At 31.7% G+C, this 19554-nt stretch overlaps 1 protein-coding gene across 3 annotated transcripts in view; it reads right to left on the bottom strand.

The window, feature by feature from the left end:
• CDKAL1 (CDKAL1 threonylcarbamoyladenosine tRNA methylthiotransferase) overlaps nt 1-19554 on the bottom strand; it is a 625067-nt gene that overhangs the window by 138422 nt on the left and 467091 nt on the right. For all 3 annotated transcript variants that reach the window (XM_074272562.1, XM_074272579.1, XM_074272570.1), the window contains exon 13: nt 7202-7264. In XM_074272562.1, the coding sequence (XP_074128663.1) occupies nt 7202-7264 (63 nt within the window). The remainder of the gene's footprint in view (nt 1-7201; nt 7265-19554) is intronic.

The raw sequence follows: 19554 nt of genomic DNA, 5'->3' as shown, positions 1-19554 counted from the left end.
ATTATTTAAATCTGACTTTATTTTTGTGGCAAGTGTTTCATAATTTTGTTCATATAATTCCTGACTATTCTTTGGTAGATGGATTCCCAAATACTTTATACTCTCAACATTTGTTTGGAATGGAATTTCTCTTTGTATCTCTTGCTGTTGCATTTTGTTGGTGATATATAAGAATGCTGAGGATTTATGTGGATTTATTTTGAGATACTATTTGATTTTAATAGAATAGTATTGGATTACAAGAAATGATAATCAGGATGTGTTCAGAAAAACCTGAAAAAAATGCTTTTCAGAAAAGTCTTATGTAAACTGATGCTAAGTGAAGTGAGCAGAATAGCAATAATAGAATGGTAAGAAGAATAGCAATATTGTATGATGATCAACTGAGAAAAACCTAGCTCATTAATATAAAAATTCAAGATAATTCTCAGTGCCATGATGATGATGAAAAATTCTATTTCCAGAGTGAGAACTGATAATTTCTTAATGCAGATCAAATAAAACAACTTTATTTATTTTTTTTTCTTTTTTTGGGGGGTGGGGGTGGGGATTGTATCTTCTTTCATAACATTACTAATATAGAAATATGTTTTGAATGACTGCACATGTATAATCTGTATCAAAAAGTTTACCTTCTCAATGGGGGGGGAATAAAGGAAAAGAGGGAGGGAGAGAATTTTAAACTAAAATAATTTGAAAAGAAATATTAAAAATTGTTTTATATGTAATTTGGAAAAAATAAATTAAAAATAAAATAAAACCAAACCTTCACTAAGAGACAGTCCAAGATCTTTTTTTTCCAATGAAAAAATTATTTTTTTGAAAATTGCTATAAATTTAAAACATTTAAAATAAATACATATTATTTAGCTATGTAAGCATTTATGCAGATAGGTAAAAAGAAATGGATCCATACATTTTTCCATCCTTCTAAAATTTCTCTATTGTCTTGGTGATATTTTTCAATGTCTCTACAACTTACTCTATTATAGTACTCTATATCATAACAAAGGGCAACTAGGGAGCACAGCAGATAGAATGTTGGGCCTGGAGTCAAGAAGATTTATCTTTGTAAGTTCAAATCTGGCCCTAGTTTCCTCATCTGTAAAATGATCTGGAGAAAGACAGAGCAAACCATTCCAGTATCTGCCATGAAAATCCCAAATGGAGTCATGGAGAATTGGGAATGACTAAAAAGTGACAACACATTGGAGCACAAGGCTACCATTCCCTTCAACTTCGCCCAAGCTGTTTAGCTCTCTTTGGATGGATAGATATGACATCCCCCTCTATCTCCTGATTGTCCAGAGATTATTCAAAGCTCTGATCCACTCTGATTTTGGGACAGAAAGAAGTGAGGGATTAGAAAAGGAACTTTGCATATAGTAATAACCTAACCTAAGGGCTCTTGGGCTTTGTCAGGTGTCCTGTCATTGGACCAGAAGGACTACTTGGTCTTTCCTTATGTTCTATAGCTAAACCCTTTCTTCTATACATATTATTATCATTCTTTCATTAGAATATTAATTTCTTATGAATAGTTGGAGAACTCTGTCCAACTATTGGGAGAGTTGGATTCCCAACACTCAGCACACAGTAATCACTTAATAAATGCTTTTCCATTTCTTTTTTTCCTCCCTACTTTTAGGATATAGGCCTAGATTCATTCACCAAATAAATATATTTTTCTCTAAGAAGTGAACAAAATTGAGTAAGCTGGGGAGGCAAATAAATCCATGTTGTCTGTCTCTATAGCACAATGAAGAATCCCTGTTGGACTTGTTTAGAATAAATACTTAAAGCAGAATAAATACAGTATAAAACTAAGTATAAAAACTCACAATTTTAATTGTGAATGAACAAATAAACATAGATGATGCACTTTGTATGTTCCAAAATCTGTGCTATTTAATTTAATATTCTGGGTTACTCATAGCACTACTCTCTTCCATTTTAACTTAGGCATTGCAGGTCACTTTGGTTAAAAACAAAAATAAACTCTTTGAGGTTTTTCATAATAATTCTTACCTTTCCTCCACAGCGTTATTAAATACACAAAGTCAGTGATGATTCTCAAAAATAATCTAAAGGAAGAATCATATGACTACATTTTTAACCACAGGCAATATGATTTTAAGAGCCTATCTAGGAAAGAATAAAGCTTACTTCTTTGCTCTTTCCTTCCCCCACCTCCAAGCCTACTGTTTCCAGAATCCACGCCTAAGAATGCTAACCAGAAGTGATTCTAGGCTGTAGCTTAGAGTAAATTACTCACAACTCGGGATTAAAATCTGATAATAATAATAAACTGCTAAAAAATAAAATTAAAATTAAAATGAGTAATCGAGGGAAAAAGAACCGGATCACAGAAGGCTACTTTGGGGTAAAAGAAGATTTGGGTTCATAATCAAAGGAAGATAGTGAGGTTAAAAAAAAATCACTTTTGTCCCAGAAAGTAATATCAAATAGTCACAAGTTTAAAAAGAGTTTTTAGAAGAACTTAAAAAGCAATTTAAAAGTCAAATAAGAGAAACTGAGGGAAAAGAGGACAAAATATAAAAACAATCCTATAAAATTATGAAAAGAATGTTAACCAACTGGAAAAAGAGATCCAAAATCTTAAGAAAATAACTCCTTGAAAAAGAACAATCAAATGATGTAAGACAACATGAAATAAAACTAGAAATATCAGAAAAGGATCTGAAATATCTCATTAGAAAAACAAGTGATCAGAAGAACATTTTGAGGAAAAACTGTTGAAGTATCTCAACACCATGATTAAAATCTGGATATAATATTACAAGAAATTATTAAGGATAATTGTCCCAAAGTCCTAGAATTACGAAAAAAAAAAAATAGAGAAAAAAATCTACTATTTACCACCTGAAAGAGATCTGAGGACAAAAACTTATAGGAATGTCACAGCCAAGTTTCAAAACCTCTACCTTAAGGAAAAAAATATTGTAAGCAACAATAAAAAAAAGAAAATATTGTGAAAATAGTCAGAATTTCATAAAATTTAGCAGCTTCTATTCTAACATTATATTTCAAAGAACAAAAAAGCTGGGGTTACATCCAAGAATAATTTACCCAGCAAAGTTGAATATACTCTGGAATGAAAAAATAAAAGAACATTTGACAAATTGAAAAACTATCAGGTATTTCTAACAAAAAGACCAGAATTCAATGGAAAATTCACTCTAAAAGATTCAGAAGAAATATGAGGAAAAAAATAAAGATTAATTATAAAGCACTCATTAAGATCAAACTACTTAATATTATATATGTGTTTATGTAAACACACACACACACATACACACATATGTGAAAATGCTATCACCATTCCTATAACTCATTATTACGGTAATTTGAAAGAAAGGTTGGGGCTGAGTTATATATTATGGGGAGATTCTAAGAAACTACAGTGGGTAGGACAAAGTAAAAGGGAGCAATTATGTTATAAAAATGAGGTGTGAAGGGAAGAACTAATACAGAGAATGCAGTTGGGGACAGAGGACTGATAATGTCAAAACCTTACTCTCATTTGAGTTGAAGAGAAAACAAATTCACAAATAGTGATTATAACTTTGAATGTAATTGGGATGTTTATAGCAGTTCTCTTTGTGGTGGCAAGAACTAGAAACTGCAGGGTCAACTGGGAATGGATAAACAAGTTGTAATGGAATGCTACAGTGCTATCAGAAATGATGAGCTCAATGATCTTAGAAAGTAATGGAAAGACTTGAAAAAAATGAAGATTGAAGTGAGCAGAACCAGCATTGTATACAGTAACAGCAATATTGTTTTAAAAATCACTTTGAGAGAACAAGTTATTTCCACTATTATAAAATCACAAATTACAAATAAAGGACATAAGTTGAAAGATCCATTCAGAGAAAAAACTGAAAAGTAGAAGTATATATAGAATAATTTTATATATGTATACCGATTTGTGTCTAATGGTAGCCATCTCTAGGGTAGGAGAAGGTGGGAGGAAGGAAAAAAAGAAAGAAATTTATATGACAATTTTATATTTAAAAGGAACAGCAAGTTGTATGCAAAAAAGATTTGCAGTTTTATATATAAACTTTATAATATTATGTTATAAAATGCTTGTTTATTCCATAAATTAAACACAAAATAAATTTTAAAAAATCAATATAGATGTTTTTTTGTTTTGTTTTCTGAGAGAAAAGAATTACATGTACAATTTAACCAGTAGAGTTTTAGGAAATTTTTGAAGGAGCACTTCTTAGGAGAAAAGAAAAATGTCAATTTCTGTCATAAATAGTGGCTTCAGAATAAGATGATAGAATTCATCTGGCCTCATTTAATCATCAACTATGTTTAATGTTATGAAGTTCCTCTGCCTGGTGACCAAATACACCTGGGAAGGAACACCGTTCTAGGAGAGAAAGAATTATAGCAAATTGGGCCTTTGAGCACAGTCAAACTGTCAAACTAAACTTTTATCATTATAAATGTTTTATTATTAGTCTTTAGCAGCTTAGTCCACTCTTGGATGGACAACCATAATTGGGGATGAAAACACCGTGGAAGTGGAATTCATGCCAGCTTCAAGAAGGAAATACATTTCAGAGTTTGCTTAACAGAATAAAGCCACTTGAAGTCCCAAGAGGCCCTATCATTATTATAAATGTATGTTGGGGAGAAATTATTAACAAAGAAAAGAATATCCTAGAGGGGAAAAGAATACCATAAACTTTTCCCACTGATAATCAGAGTTTGTTTCATTATAGATAGATAGATAAATTCAGTTGTATAATAATAATTACATTTCTTTTAAACATATGACAAAACAAGATATAAAATGTTTAAATTCATTATTTTAAATACTTTTAAAAATAGGATTAAACTATAAAAATACTGGACATCTAAAAAACCGAATCTGAACTCAACTAATTTATATAGGATTACAGGAAAAAATGAACAAAAAAGACAAATGCCTATTTCTTTTATTCATGTAAAAATGTTAGAAAAAAGACTGAGCACTTGGGATTCTGTTTCTTTGTAGAATTGCAAGTAGGAAAACAGACTGTTACAACTTACATGGTCAGACATGCCTACCATGTTTCAAGACATGAGGAGAGACAGCTACAGGGGCAAGGGAAGTGCCTATGATTAAATTTTTTTTTTCCCCTTCACCACACATACAGCATATCAAAAGAATGCCAAAAGACTACATCTTTGGAGCTTCAAAAATCACTCAGCAAGCAATCCAGCTACTTATAATAATTTATTAAAGGTCCTAAAACAAAGATCAAAAGAAAATATACCCAGCATTTATATTCAATCCCTCAGTGCCTGATGACTAATTTGTAAAGGAGTACAGAAATCTTCACAAGTGAAGCCAAAATCACTTGAGGACACTTTGATATAACGCCATAAAGGATATGAACAGGAAGGCAGCAGGAGCTGCAAATGGCTAAGTTCCATTAAATGTACTAATAAAAGAATAATGGAATTTCCTTTAACTATGAATAAAATTGCTAGGAATGGGAAAAATTTAGACAAGTGGCACAAAATCTTTCAGCTTGTCACATTTGCTCCTTATATTTTAACTTTATCAAATACTGCATTAATTAAGTGGGTCCATCTGTAAAATACAGTATTTTTCACCAGATATCCTGCCAATCACATTTACTTTTCTTCTTTTCATACTTTTCAGTCTAGACTCTACTGTTTGCACTGCTAGATACTGGGCATATCTTACAATGGGAAAAGCAGAATACTTTAAAATGACTGATTTGGTTTGAAAATGTAAATTGAAATGATATATTAAAAATATGAATCCATATTTCCATTGTTATACAAGAATAACATTAACTTGGATAAATTATTAGAATTCAAGTCAATTGGGTAACTATGGAAACATTAGAAGCTATCCAAACATTCATTTTTTATGAACGACTAAAAAATTATTCCCTGAACCAGATATTTGTGTTCCCAGTTGAATCTTAGGAGAAGAGCAGAGTACTTTTGATAGGCAGAAATTTCCGACATATCCTGCCCCACATAAATCTAGAGTTCATACCCATATTAGCATATCAAGCATCCAACATTTTTTGTTTTGCTTCTGAAAATTAAATGAACTGATCCTGTGGAACAATATAGTCTGTCATGATAGGTTTATTTTTAAAAAAGATGCACAAATCCTTTAACAGACAGAAGTTCTTAGAGTTGAAAGATACCACATTCTTTTTTCTAGCCCAACCTCTCATTTTACAAGTGAGAAAATTGTGTTATGATAATAAAATAACTTATCCAAGGTCACACAATTAATTGGTGGAAGAACAAGAATTAGAACTCACATTTATTGATTTTTAATCCAGTGCTTTTTTTTTTTTTATAATACTTGTTTAGCGAAGAATGGTACTAAAACATTCTTTCTAAAGCAATGATTACTAATAGTGATAAATATTTAGATAAAATTACTACCAAAGTACATTTCTTTTAATGTTTCTGTGTGTTGTTTCACTGAAGCCTTTTTTTCTTTTTTTTTTTTTTTAAGTAAACCCAAATTCTGTCTTTAACACTTAAGATCCAGTAGTTGACAATCAATGATTGATATTTCAAAACCATTCAGGGAAGCTAATATCACCCATTAGAGAAGTTTGAGATTTCAATAATAACCTGATTAGATTTCAGCTAAAAGACACTGATGGAACGCAACTGAGTTTCACATGCAGGGATCTAGATGTAGAGACAAATGACATGAGTTTCAGTCCTTACTCTGCCTTATCTGTCTCAGTCAAATCTCTCTGAGTTTGTTTCCCTATTTGTAAAATGAGGAGCTTAGAAAAGATGACCATTAAAGTTAATGCTGGTTCTAAATCTAGTTCTAGTTCTAAACACTAGTAGTAGCTTAAGCGCTATTACATTTTAATCTGGGGATAATGAAATTCAGCAATCATAATATTAGAATATTTTCTATTCACAATTTTACAAAGCACATTCATATATTATTTTCTTTAAACTACCTTGTGAGCCAAAATTGTTTTGCTCCCTTTTACAGATAAGGAAACTGAGTTTCAGAGAAGTCTTTGATTCCTGCCAAGGACTTCTGAGCTCAAATGCAATGATTTCACTATGACTGGCACCTTATGCCCCCTACATTACTGAACATTATACCGCAAGAGTTGCAGAAAAATTTATAACACTGAGAAGATGCTTTTCTTACCTTATGATCATATGGATTATATGAATGAAACAACTGGGAAAGGTCTTTTGTTCGTTGCTTTTTCTGTAAAATGAAAAAAAAATATTTTAGGCAGCAGGTGGTAAAAAAAAAAAGAGTAACTAGATTATAATATATATTTCATTTAGATGATGTGTGCATGTTGACATTTGAAAAGGGCTCCTGTAGAAATCCTGACATGACATCATCTAAGGGGCTTCAACCCCTAATCTGGTGAAATACTCCAAGACATTTTGTACAGTCAGTTCACAATCTTGTAGTGATACTTAACTTTTTCATCTCACTCATCGCCATATCCAATCAGACACCATCTTATTGATTCTACTTTCATGTTTATTCCTTTCTTTGAATTCACATGGCTACTATTTATCTTACTGAAAATAAAAATGAAGTCTAGAGAGATTAAATGATTCATTTATGGTTAAACAATGAGTAAATTTAAAGAAAAATTTGAATCCATGAGATTCATGACTCCAAGGCTAATGTTTCATATGACATTGACTCTCAAAATCTGAAGTTACTTCAATTTATAGTGTTGTTGAATATAAGTATATTTGAATTTTACATGTCATTAATTAGTCAAGGCATAAATTATGGAGTTCTAATGATTTAATTTTAAGTAAATATTTTTTGATGGACTGTATCATTTCAACCATTATATGTATCTATATATGTTAATACCTGTGAATTAAGAAAATAATACAAGCAATATGCAAATTCTAGTTTCATTACTTTAAAGTCACATGACTGAGTTAACAAGCATTTATTAAATGAAGAACAAAAATCCAAGTAGAGAAAAAGAATTTGTAAATTCATTAATGATAATCCTGAGCACTTTTACATTAAAATTAAGTACGTTTGAAATTCCATAAGCATATTCAAGGAAATAATTTACTCATGGTAAATCTTAGCCACTTATTTTTAGTTGCAATTTCCCTTCACATGTTCCTAAAATATTAAGGCATCAAAGTTAATTTGCATAATTATAAGACAAGGCTTGATAATGGAAATGGAAAACATCAATTCTTTATGAATTTATTGTTTTCTTCACTATTATTGATAATGTTTTCATTACCTGTACAACTCTGTTGGAAATACTCAAGACATTTCAGCATCTCAAACACAAAAGATCAGAAACCTCCATGTTTCTAAAGATGGTGTGATGAATTTCTCTGATAAAAGATATAGTCACGTGGTGGTCAAATTTAATAAGGCTTTTCACATTTAAGTAAGCTAGTCCTTATATAAAGTCTTATATAAGTATTACTGAGTCAACACTTAATGCTCATCATGTTGTTTTGCTAGGCTTGTAAGTTAATTTAATTCAACATGCATTTATATTAAATGCTTAATATGTGGTAGGTATTGTAGTTCTGAGGATACTAAGATGAAAATGAAAAGTAAAAGCTGCCTGGCCCTCAAATAGATCACCCTTTATTGGGGCAGAAAAGAGAATGAAGCCTTTAAATTGATATAATTCAAGGAGATATAAAGGGAACTCATAAAAAGGATCAGGAAAAGTGTTGTTATATTAGTTGAGTCTTAAAAGATACTGAGAATTCTTAATTGCTTTTATTCTGAAATTAAATACAGAAAAAAAGAAAAATAAGCAGAACACAATATAAATTTGATTTCATATTGTTTATTTTTAGTTTAAATATACATCCATAACAATTCCCCATGGGAGTGACAAAGGAATAAATTCCAAGCACTAAGGATCTGCTAAGGTAAACTTAAGAGAATTCAATTTCATCTCTACATCACAATGAGGTAATATAATATTATTTTAGGGATACCTGGATCAATAATATTACAAAATTAAGTATTCAAGGGAGTCAAAACCCTAAGATGAAATTCATTAATGGAATCTCAATTATAATAGTAAAAAAAAAAAAAAAAAAGTAAAATCCTATTTTCACATATTCCTGTTTTTTTTTTTTTAATATGCCAGTTTTGTTAAGTAACCAATCAAGCTTAAAACAAAACAAAACAAAACAAAAACTTAGAACCCATTAGGCACTATGATAGATATGATAAATACAAAGACAAAAAAAGAAAAAGTCTCTGTTATGAAGGTGCTTATATTTTATTGTAAGAGGAAAATATATGAACCTATAAAAATTTAGAAAATGAATACAAAGTCAATACAAAACAACTTGGGGTGAGGGGGATAGAAAAAGTAACTAAAAGATTAGGAAAGTCCTTGGGTAGAAAGTAGGGCTTGAGCTGACTATGAAGGTAAATAAAAATTCTAAGAAAATAAAACAAGAACTTCTTACTTATTCTCTTAATTGTGTAGAGGAGTTTGTGAGGGACCAACAAAAAGAACCAAAAAAGTAAAAAAAGAAATGGGCAGAGGGAAATACATAATTAATGATCATAATGGGAACATAAATGGAATGAACTTGCCCATAAAATGAAAGAGGAAAGCAAATTATATTAGAAAGCAGAATCCAACATTCTGTGGATTACAAGAAAAACACTTGAAAGATCGACACACATTTAAAATAAAAAGTTTGAGGAAAATATATTATGCTCCATCTGAATTTGAAAAAAAGTAGGATTATCAATTATCTCAGAAAAAAAGTAAATGTATACTTAGTTAAAAGGAAAAAAGTACATTTTGCTCAAACACATTATAGATAACAAATTAATATCAATTATGTCAATTATCAAATATCAGTTAATATATTTAGTTTATATGGACCATATTAGCATCAAAATAATTAAATGAAAATTTAATTTTAATTTAAAATCAATTTAAACAAATTGAAAGGAGAAATAGTAAAATTATAAGTGAAAGACTTTAGTGTACTTCTTTCAAATGTAGACATAACAAATTAAAAAAAAATAACAAAAAACAGAAAGGAATACATCTCCTAGCCATGGAAGCCAGCTTATGAAAAAATATGGAGGCCATTTACAGGAGAAAACAACTAGGTCAGTTTGGCTGCAAATAAGAGTTTGCATAGGGAGCAAAGGTATAAAAAACTTAGAAAGGAAGAAGGAAAGATCATGAAGGACTTAAGATGCTTAAAAGAAAAGGTTATATTTTATTCTAGAGGCAAGAATGAAAGACTTATTGATAAAGTGCAAATCATGAATGAGTCTGCAGTTTTTCATACATTTTATTCTCTTTTGTTCTTTGAATATGAAGGGAATAATATTTTTATCCCCTTTCATTATTTAAATACAAATTTCTTTTCCTTTATAAAAATCTTAGGCCAATTCTTCTTCTTTATTGATCTTAGACCCTCCATTGATCATTTGGAACCTGGAATTGGTTTGGATCTGGTTTTTATTTTTGGCTTATTTGCATCCTATCTCTCCTTCCTTTCTAAAGTCTGATATTGGAGTTTGGAGGCAAACTTCAGACTCATTTTCCAAAACAATTTAACTCCAGACCTTTGTCACACCTCATACCTTCCTCTAGATCAGGGGTTCTCAAACTACAGCCCGCAGGCCAGATGTGGCCACTAAGGACATTTATGCAGCCGCTGGGTTATGGCAAATGGGCTGAGGGGCAGAGACAGAGTGTGAGTTTTTGTTTTAACTATAGTACGGCCCTCCAACAGTCTGAGGGACAGTGAACTGGCCCCCTATTTAGAAAGTTTGAGGACCATTGGACTCTAAATCTCTTGTTCTTCCCTGGATGGACCTTTTTGCTTTGCTACTGCCATGCTTATCAGATTTGTCATTATGACAATCTAAATTCATCATTTCTCTGATCCTATTGAAAGACCAAAGGATATGGTCTTTAAAATAACTGGAACCCATTTTCCTGGCTAATAAAACTGTTTAAATCTGTGAGCATGGCAGCTTTGGAATGAGTTTCAAAGAAGCCACTTGCCCACAAAAGTTTTCATCAGCTAATAATTTTGCCCAACCTAGCTCTGCATGTACCACTTTGGTGCATCAGCTTCTGGCTTACACTTCAATCAGAAGGCTCATGATGAACACTAATACTCCCTTTGGTATAAGTACTAAGAAATGTTATAAGAAAAATCTTCAACATTTCCCCAAAGAAAAAACATTAGACACTAGAGAGAAAATAGACTCTCCTATGTTGATCAATATTCTTTAGGACAAAAGGTTGCAGAATCTACATTTTCTACACCCAGCAACAAATATTTGAGGTAGGCCTTGAATTGCTTAGAAAAACCTAGAATCTAGAAATGTTGTTCTTCTGGGGCTAGAGAAATGTCTTCAGGAATTATACCTAAATTATAGCATAAATATATCTGATATATCAATCTGCAGCTAACTTTGTAGTATCCATATTAAACTAATCAAAAGAAATGTTTAAAATCATAGATATACTAAAAATCTAGGTCCCAATACATGGTGGTGGTATTTTCTAAAATCTAGTATTTCTTTCCCCAAGCTGAATCAAGGCATCTTGCACAATGGCAGTCCCATAATTCCAAATCATGGAGTACCTGGTAATACAATGTTATTTGGGCTATATGCACATAATCAAAAAAACTACACCCCCACTTCTTCATATACTAGGAATAAAGAAAAAAGCAACTGGTAGCTTTTCATTGTAAATTTTAGTTAGAGATCTAGATGTATGAATTTTTATAAAATTTATTTCTTCCCACTTCATATTTTATTATTTTGTTGTAATTTTACATGTAAAGATAGGTTTCTGTATGTGCAAGAATGTTTGTGGCAGCCCTCTTTGTAGTGGCCAGAAACTGGAAACTGAGTGAATGCCCATCAACTGGAGAATGGCTGAATAAATTGTGGTATATGAGTATCATGGAATATTATTGTTCTGTAAGAAATGACCCACAGGATGATTTCAGAAAGGCCTGGAGAGACTTACATGAACTGATGCTGAGTGAAATGAACAGGACCAGGAGATCATTGTACACTTCAACAACAATACTATATGATGATCAATTCTGATGGGCGTGGCCCTCTTCAACAATGAAATGAACCAAATCAGTGCCAATAGAGCAGTAATGAACTGAACCAGCTACACCCAGCGAAAGAACTCTGGGAATTGACTATGAACCACTACATAGAATTCCCAATCCCTCTATTTTTGTCCGCCTACATTTTTGATGTCCTTCACAGGCTAATTGTACACTATTTCAAAGTCTGATTCTTTTTTGTACAGAAAAATAACTGTTTGGGAAGGTATAAATATATTGTATTTAACTTAAACTTTAACATATTTCACATGTATTGGTCAACCTGCCATCTGGGAGAAGGGGTGGGGGGAAGGAGGGGAAAAGTTGGAACAAAAGGTTTTGCAATTGTCAATGCTGATAAATTACCTATGCATAAAATTTTTGTAAAATTAATTAATCAATTAATTAAAAAGGAAAAAAAATTTAAAAGATAGGTTTCAACATTCATTTATGTAAGATTTTGAGTGCCATTTTTTTTCTCCTTCCTTTCCTTCCCATTATGATGGGATATATATGATGATATAGTTTATATATGCACAATCATTTTAAACATGTAATGAAAGAAAAATCAGAACAAAAGGAGAAAACCATGAAAAGGAAAAAAAAACAGCAAAAAAAGCGAAAATAATATGCTTCGATCTGCATTCAGTCTCCTTTGTACTTTCCTTGGATATGGATAGCATTTTCCATTTTGCATCTAGAAGTACAAAGGTCAAGAATATCAAGAGAAGTAATGAAAAAAATGCAAAGATAGGGGCCTAGGTGTACCAAATATTAAACTATATATATGGCAATTATCAAAACTGGTTGGTACTGGCAAATAAATGAGTAGTGGAGTGGTGGAATGAATTAAATACATAAGACATGCTAGTTAATGACTAAAATAATCTGTTTGATAAACCCAAAAACTAGCTTCTGGAATAAGAATTCACTATTTAACAAAAAATTTAGGAAAAGTGGAAAAGAATATGACAGAAACCTGGCATTGACTAATATCTTGCATTGTATATCAAGAAAAGGTCAACATAATTTAGACATAAATCATAATACTATAAGCAAATTAGGAGAGGAAGGAACAGTTTATTTATGGAGATTTATGGAGAAGGGAAGAATTTATGACCAAATAGGAGAACATTATAAAATGCAAGATAGATAATTTTGATTACACTAAATTAAAAAGGTTTTGTAAAAATAAAGCTAAAGCAAACAAGATTAGAAAGGAAGCAGAAAGCTGAGAAATGTTTTTTACAGCTAGTATTTCTGATAAAGGTCTCATATAAAATATGTAGAGAATACAAGTCATTCCCCAATGGCCAAATGATATGAAGAGGCAAATTTCAAAGAAATTAAATATACAATTATATGAAAAAAAATGCTCTAAATCACAATTAGAGACATGCAAATTGAAACAACCCTGAGGCACCACCTCACATCTATCAGATTGATTAATATGACAGAAAAGGAAAATGATAAATGTTGGAAAGCATGTGGTGGATCACTAATGCATTATTGGTGGAGTTGTGAAGCAATCTAATCCTTTTGGAGGGCAATTTGGAACTATGTTCAAAGAAAAAAATTGTGCATACTCTTTGATCTACCAAAACTACTATTAGCTTTGTATCCCAAAGAGATCAGAAAAAATGGAAAAGGACCCACATGTACAAAAATGATCACAGCAGCTCCATTTCTGATGCCCAAGAATTTGAAATTAAGGGGAAGCCCATCAATTGGGGAATGGTTGAAAGAAAATCATGATGGTATCTACATTCAGAGAAAGAATTGTGCAATCTGAATACAGAGCGAAGCATACTAATTTTCACTTTTTGGGTGCTTTTTCTTTCTTATGATTTCCCCCTTTTATTCACAATATGAATAATATGGAAATATGTTTAATGTGATTATACATGTATAACTTATATCAAACTGATTGTTAAAATGAGGTAATAGGAGGGAAGAGGAGAAAAAGGGAGAAAATAATGGAAATCAAAATGTTATAAAATTAAATACAGAGCAGCTAGGTAGAGCACTGGATAGAGCACCAGCCCTGAAGTGAGGAGGACCTGAGTTCAAATCTGTTCTTGGACACTTAACACTTCCTAGCTGTGAGACCTTGGGCAAGTCACTTAACCCCAATTGACTCAGAAAAAATTTTTTTTTAAAACAAATAAATTTTTAAAAAGAAGCAAGCATTAAAAAATAAAACAAGTCTTTTGGAATTGGCTTGGGTCATTGTATTGCTGAGCAGAACTAAGTCTATCAAAACTGATCCATCATACAATCTTGTTACTGTGTACAATATTCTCCTGGTTTTGCCCATTTCACTCAGAGTCAGTTCATGTAAGTTTCTCCAGGCTTTTCTGAAATCACCCTGCTCATCATTTCTTATAGAACTATAGTACTTCATTACATTCATTCATGTATCACAACTTATTCAGACATTCCCCAATTATGGGTATTCCTTCCCCCCCCCCCCAATTTCCAATTCCTCGCCACCACAAAAAAAAGCTGCTACAAACATTTTTGCATATGTGGATTCTTTTCCTTTTTTAATGATATCTTTGGAATACAGACCTAGTACTGGATCTGCAGGATCAAGGGATATGCATTGTGAATGATTTTACTGACAATGCAGTAGAACTAGTAACTCCTGATAAGGAGAGTAAGCTTTTAAGGTTTGCAGAAACTTCTTGATTTGGAGCTCTCAAAGTTTATAAAGATGTTTATTGCTGTTGATTAGAACCATGTAGTACTGAGGGGAGATTCAGTCTGAATACTCATGACAAGTAGATGGCATCAATTTCATACATATAGGTAAGATTAAAAACAATGTGTAAAACTTGTTGAGCCCTGCTATTAGCAATTTTAACTGAAACTAAAAGAAGAGCCAAAAAAAGGAATAATTAGGTATTTTCCTATTGCATCATAATGTAACTATAAATTACCTCCCACTTTTTAGCCTGTTAAAACAAACATCTCAGTCATACAATCACCTGTTAATTCTCTAAGTGTTTGAAATGTAAACATGTTAAACAAGTTATATGATGAACTTGTCTTGTTACTACAATGGCTAAAATACCTTCTGCAGAGAAAATACCTTTCACAGAGTGGTATAAGGTACCCTCAAGCCACTGTCTTCCATAATATAAAAGTTTGGTATATAGAGAAAAGAGGCTCTTTGAAATAAAGTACATGTTGAGTCCTGCTGTCTCTAGGCTATATTTCTGTATTAAAAAAGGAGAGAGCTACATTATGTAAGACTGAAGCAATCTTTAGATTCATGAGGCCTTAGAAAGCCTTCATATTCTCATCTTATTAGCACTCCTACAAGTGGCTTAGTGTTCTGCAATTGAGGGGCACAAAAAAAAAAAAAAGTAGTGAGTAAAGTTTCTTATATTCAAATATTTAATCTAGCCTAGGAACAAGAATATAAAATAAACCTAAGGTCCCACTCATAATAAGTCCTTATGTTTTTAAGAATATGCATTTTAAAGTAAAAATGGATTTTTGCAATCCCTCTCAAGTTTCTTTTTCCAAAATTTTATTTCACTCAGTAGTCACTATCAGTTCACACAGATTAATAAAAAAAATGGCTCAATTATGGTTTTGGCCAAGAAAAACATTTTATTTTAAAACCTTTTTTTTCCTGAGGCAACATTTGAATATAATAAACATTTATTAAGTGCCTACTTAGCACAAAACACTATGGTAGGGACTAGGGAAGCAATCATATTTAATTATCTTCAAGAAGCCTACAATTTGGTAGAAGCATAAGAGATAAACACAGATAATTTTCTTGGGAGCAAGCTAAAAATAGATTTTAAAATAATTGAGAAATGTATTCTTTGAGAAATTCAACTACTTTCAAGGTACAAATTTATTTCTTTCCTCTGGTGGATAATGGTATTAATTTTCTTTCAGGGCAGTGATTCCCATTTAGTGAGTTTAGTGAGACAATGGTCCAGAAGATTCCCACTAAAAAAAATTCTTCAATGGCACTTTAGGTAGTTAACAATCACCCACTTGTGTATAAATATATCAAGTCTCTGTGACAATAAGCAAGTAAATGTTTGAACCTTTACAGGTTTGTTTCTGCAACAAATTGAAACTATCATAATCCTGAGCATGATAACTTGAGTGTGTGTGTATTTATTGTGTGTACAGATTATATAAAATTCTAAATGTTTCTCACTTAGCAATTTCTCAATCTGTCATCAAATTGTTTCTAAACCACCACAAGGCTTTGACATTTGAGACTAAATTGATTTCAAAGGATGGTCAGACACATATGTATAGCCTCATTGTATTCTGTATACTGTACCAGAGTAGCTCCTTCATTCATCTCTATTACTGTCTTAATTGTGTGAATAAGGTATCATGAACATCTGTATTCTTGTAATATCCAGCCACTTGAAAACCATGATCTTATTACATGCATGTTACATGCCATCTTGAAACTATCATGGAATATCACAAATGTTCTGCAGAAACAAAATCTATTTGCTCTCATTGCAGTATTAAAGTTGTCTTTCAATTTAAACTTATCCATTTACATTACCATTTTTCTATATGATGGATTTCTAAATATACTGGTTGGCAACACTGATCAGTCATACAGTAGTTTCTGGAACAATGTAGCTGGTATCAGTGGAAAAAGAAAAAAATCATTTCTGAAGGAATTTTTTTCATATATTGAATAGTTTTCATATAAATATTATGAAAAATGAAGCAATACTAGCAGTCAGACTGTAAGTAGATTTGTCATTTAACAACACTTATCATTAGCATAAACAAGTCATTTTTGTCAATTGGTTAGGGGGATAAAAGTAATAATAAAAAAATTCCATTTCTTCTGAAAAGTTGTAAAATTGTTCTATCATTTCATATCACATATTTGTGTGAGCAAGCATTTTTACTTTAATCATGTTTGGAGCCAGAATTCTGGAATAAACTTGATGTAAGATCAATTTACAACTGTTTGGCACTGAGTCAAACATCGCCAACTTTCATTAAAGTTTAAAATTCCAATACTGAAATTAATACGATGTTATATTATGATAAAATAAGGATTTATAACATTAAGAAATTTAACAAAGTCTTACAATAACAGTAATGAATGGGACCAGGTGGAGATTTCTCAAAAAGTCTATGAGATAGAGTAGGTCAGACTAGGCCTAAGTCACATGATCCTTATTCTCACAGCCAGAAGAGATCAGGCCTTGGACCCCTAGTTGCAGGATCACATGATGTCTAAAGGTCAGATCTTAAGTCAGTGACAGGAAGTGACAGAAAGGGATGTAATCCATAGGAAGCAGACAACATTGGTGCCCATTGGTCAAGGATGTTTACTTCCTTTTAATCTATCCAATGAAAAGGCTTGGATCTTTTGCTACTTAACAAGCTGACAAGCTTCCATCTTGTCAGGTCACCAGCACATAGTGGGAGTTGAGATGGCTCCCAGGTGTGCTTGGGCCTCTCCCTGCAGGGACTAAATAAATGCTTTCTCTTTGTACCTGAAGATGTCTCTGATTGGTTAATTTGGGAAAAGTGGTCCAGCACCTATCCCACACAGCTAAGTTATAAAAGTAAGATAATAGTAGCATATAGTATTGCTTCATTACTTATTATTACATAATAGCCATAATTATTTTAAAATTTTATATTTAGAGATTTTATAATTATAAGCACAATAAAATTTTATATTTGATAATTCTAATTACATAAATTTTTAATTTGGAACTTTGAGGGCAAAGCTAGCATTATATTATAAGCACTTAATAAATCTTAAGGAATATTATGAGTAGTCTATTAAATTATTTTATAGGTTTCAAAACACAAATTTTTGTTGTTGCTAAATGCAGAACAAAATCATTTCTAAGGGACTTAGTATAGATTTCTTAGAAAAGTAAATGTATTTTTGACAAAATGCTTAAGGAATGGGTAAGTCAAAAAGCTTAGCCATCCCTGAAATTAATTTTAGGCCTCTTCATTGTTGCTGTGATAAGAACAGACAGTGATACCACTGGATGGCTACCTAGCTAATAAAAATGATTTTTTTTTGGTAGTATGTTTTGAATTAGGTGTTGAAAGTTATGAAGTTATGAAAGGAATTATGAAACCTATATTGTCAGTTTTGCCCTTCCAGGTAAGAGCCACAAAATTATAATAACGACTACTCACAGGCTTATGTAGAAACTCAATAATATCAAGCTCGTAACAATTTTGCAGCTTCTCTTCAAATCAGGTAACAATAGAAGTTAGCCAAGGTCAAGAAGGAGAGGTGTTGGGTTTGATCAAATTTTAGGTCTCTATGGTAACTTATTTGTGGATTACAGAGGTGGCTCAGCTTTTTGACTTATCTATTTCTTTAAGCAGTATGTCAAAAACACATTTACTTTTGTATTTTATACACACACACACACATTACACATATATATGTAATTATACATATATAAGTATAAGCATATGTAAATAGTCATAGATATAAGTAAAATCTATATATTACATATATGTATACAAACATATGTAATATGTATACATGTGTGTATACATATATATGCATATATGTATACACACATATATATTAAATCACACAAACATTAGTGTTTATTTTCAGTCTTTATGATAATAGATCCTTTATTTGATGGATAGGAAAATCATATAAAGTTCAATCTTCATTCTATATTTTCACTTCTAAAATCAGTTAAAGCCTTCCTCATGACCTATTTGCAAGCTTAATACAGTAATGGCCAGTGGTTGAAGATTTGAAATTGGTTGCTAGTCAGACCAAAAAAGTTTGAAAGAAGAGCCATCTCCTTTCACCTTTCCTTTCTAGGTATTCTTTCAACATTTGGAAGCTGGTTTAGGCTACATACACTGTACTGCCCTATCTGATGAATGGGTCCTATGGCACCAAATAAGGGCCTAGGCTAGTAGAGGTCATCCATGCCTCTGAAATTAATCCATGATGATCACTGCTGTTGTTCTGCTGTTTCCAGAATATCTGACTCTTCAAGACCCCATTTGAGGTCTATTTGTTTTTGTTTTTGTTTTTAAATGAGGAAACTCAGGCAAACCTTATTAAGTAACTTTCCTAGGGGCAGAAAACTGATCTTCTATTTGACACCAGATTTAAATTTAGGAAACTGAGTCTTCCTGACTCTAGGCCCAGCCACTCTAGCTATTGCACCATGGCAAATTGTACACAATTTGGAGAATAGGAATTCAAGAAGTTTTTATTTGAATTATCACCTAGATTCTTCTATTTTATAAGTTACAAGTGGAGCAGGCTAACATACAACCAACCTTTCTGCTTCAAATTAATTCCACAATGTCCAGAATCAACTTGCCGGACCTTTTTTTTACCCATCACTTGAGAAGTGAAGCAATTGTGGAAACATGAGAAAGTCATATTTT

This window comes from Sminthopsis crassicaudata, chromosome 1 (genome assembly GCF_048593235.1).
Source record: "Sminthopsis crassicaudata isolate SCR6 chromosome 1, ASM4859323v1, whole genome shotgun sequence".
Lineage (NCBI taxonomy): Eukaryota > Metazoa > Chordata > Mammalia > Dasyuromorphia > Dasyuridae > Sminthopsis > Sminthopsis crassicaudata.
This window is presented reverse-complemented; position numbering and strand designations above follow the sequence as displayed.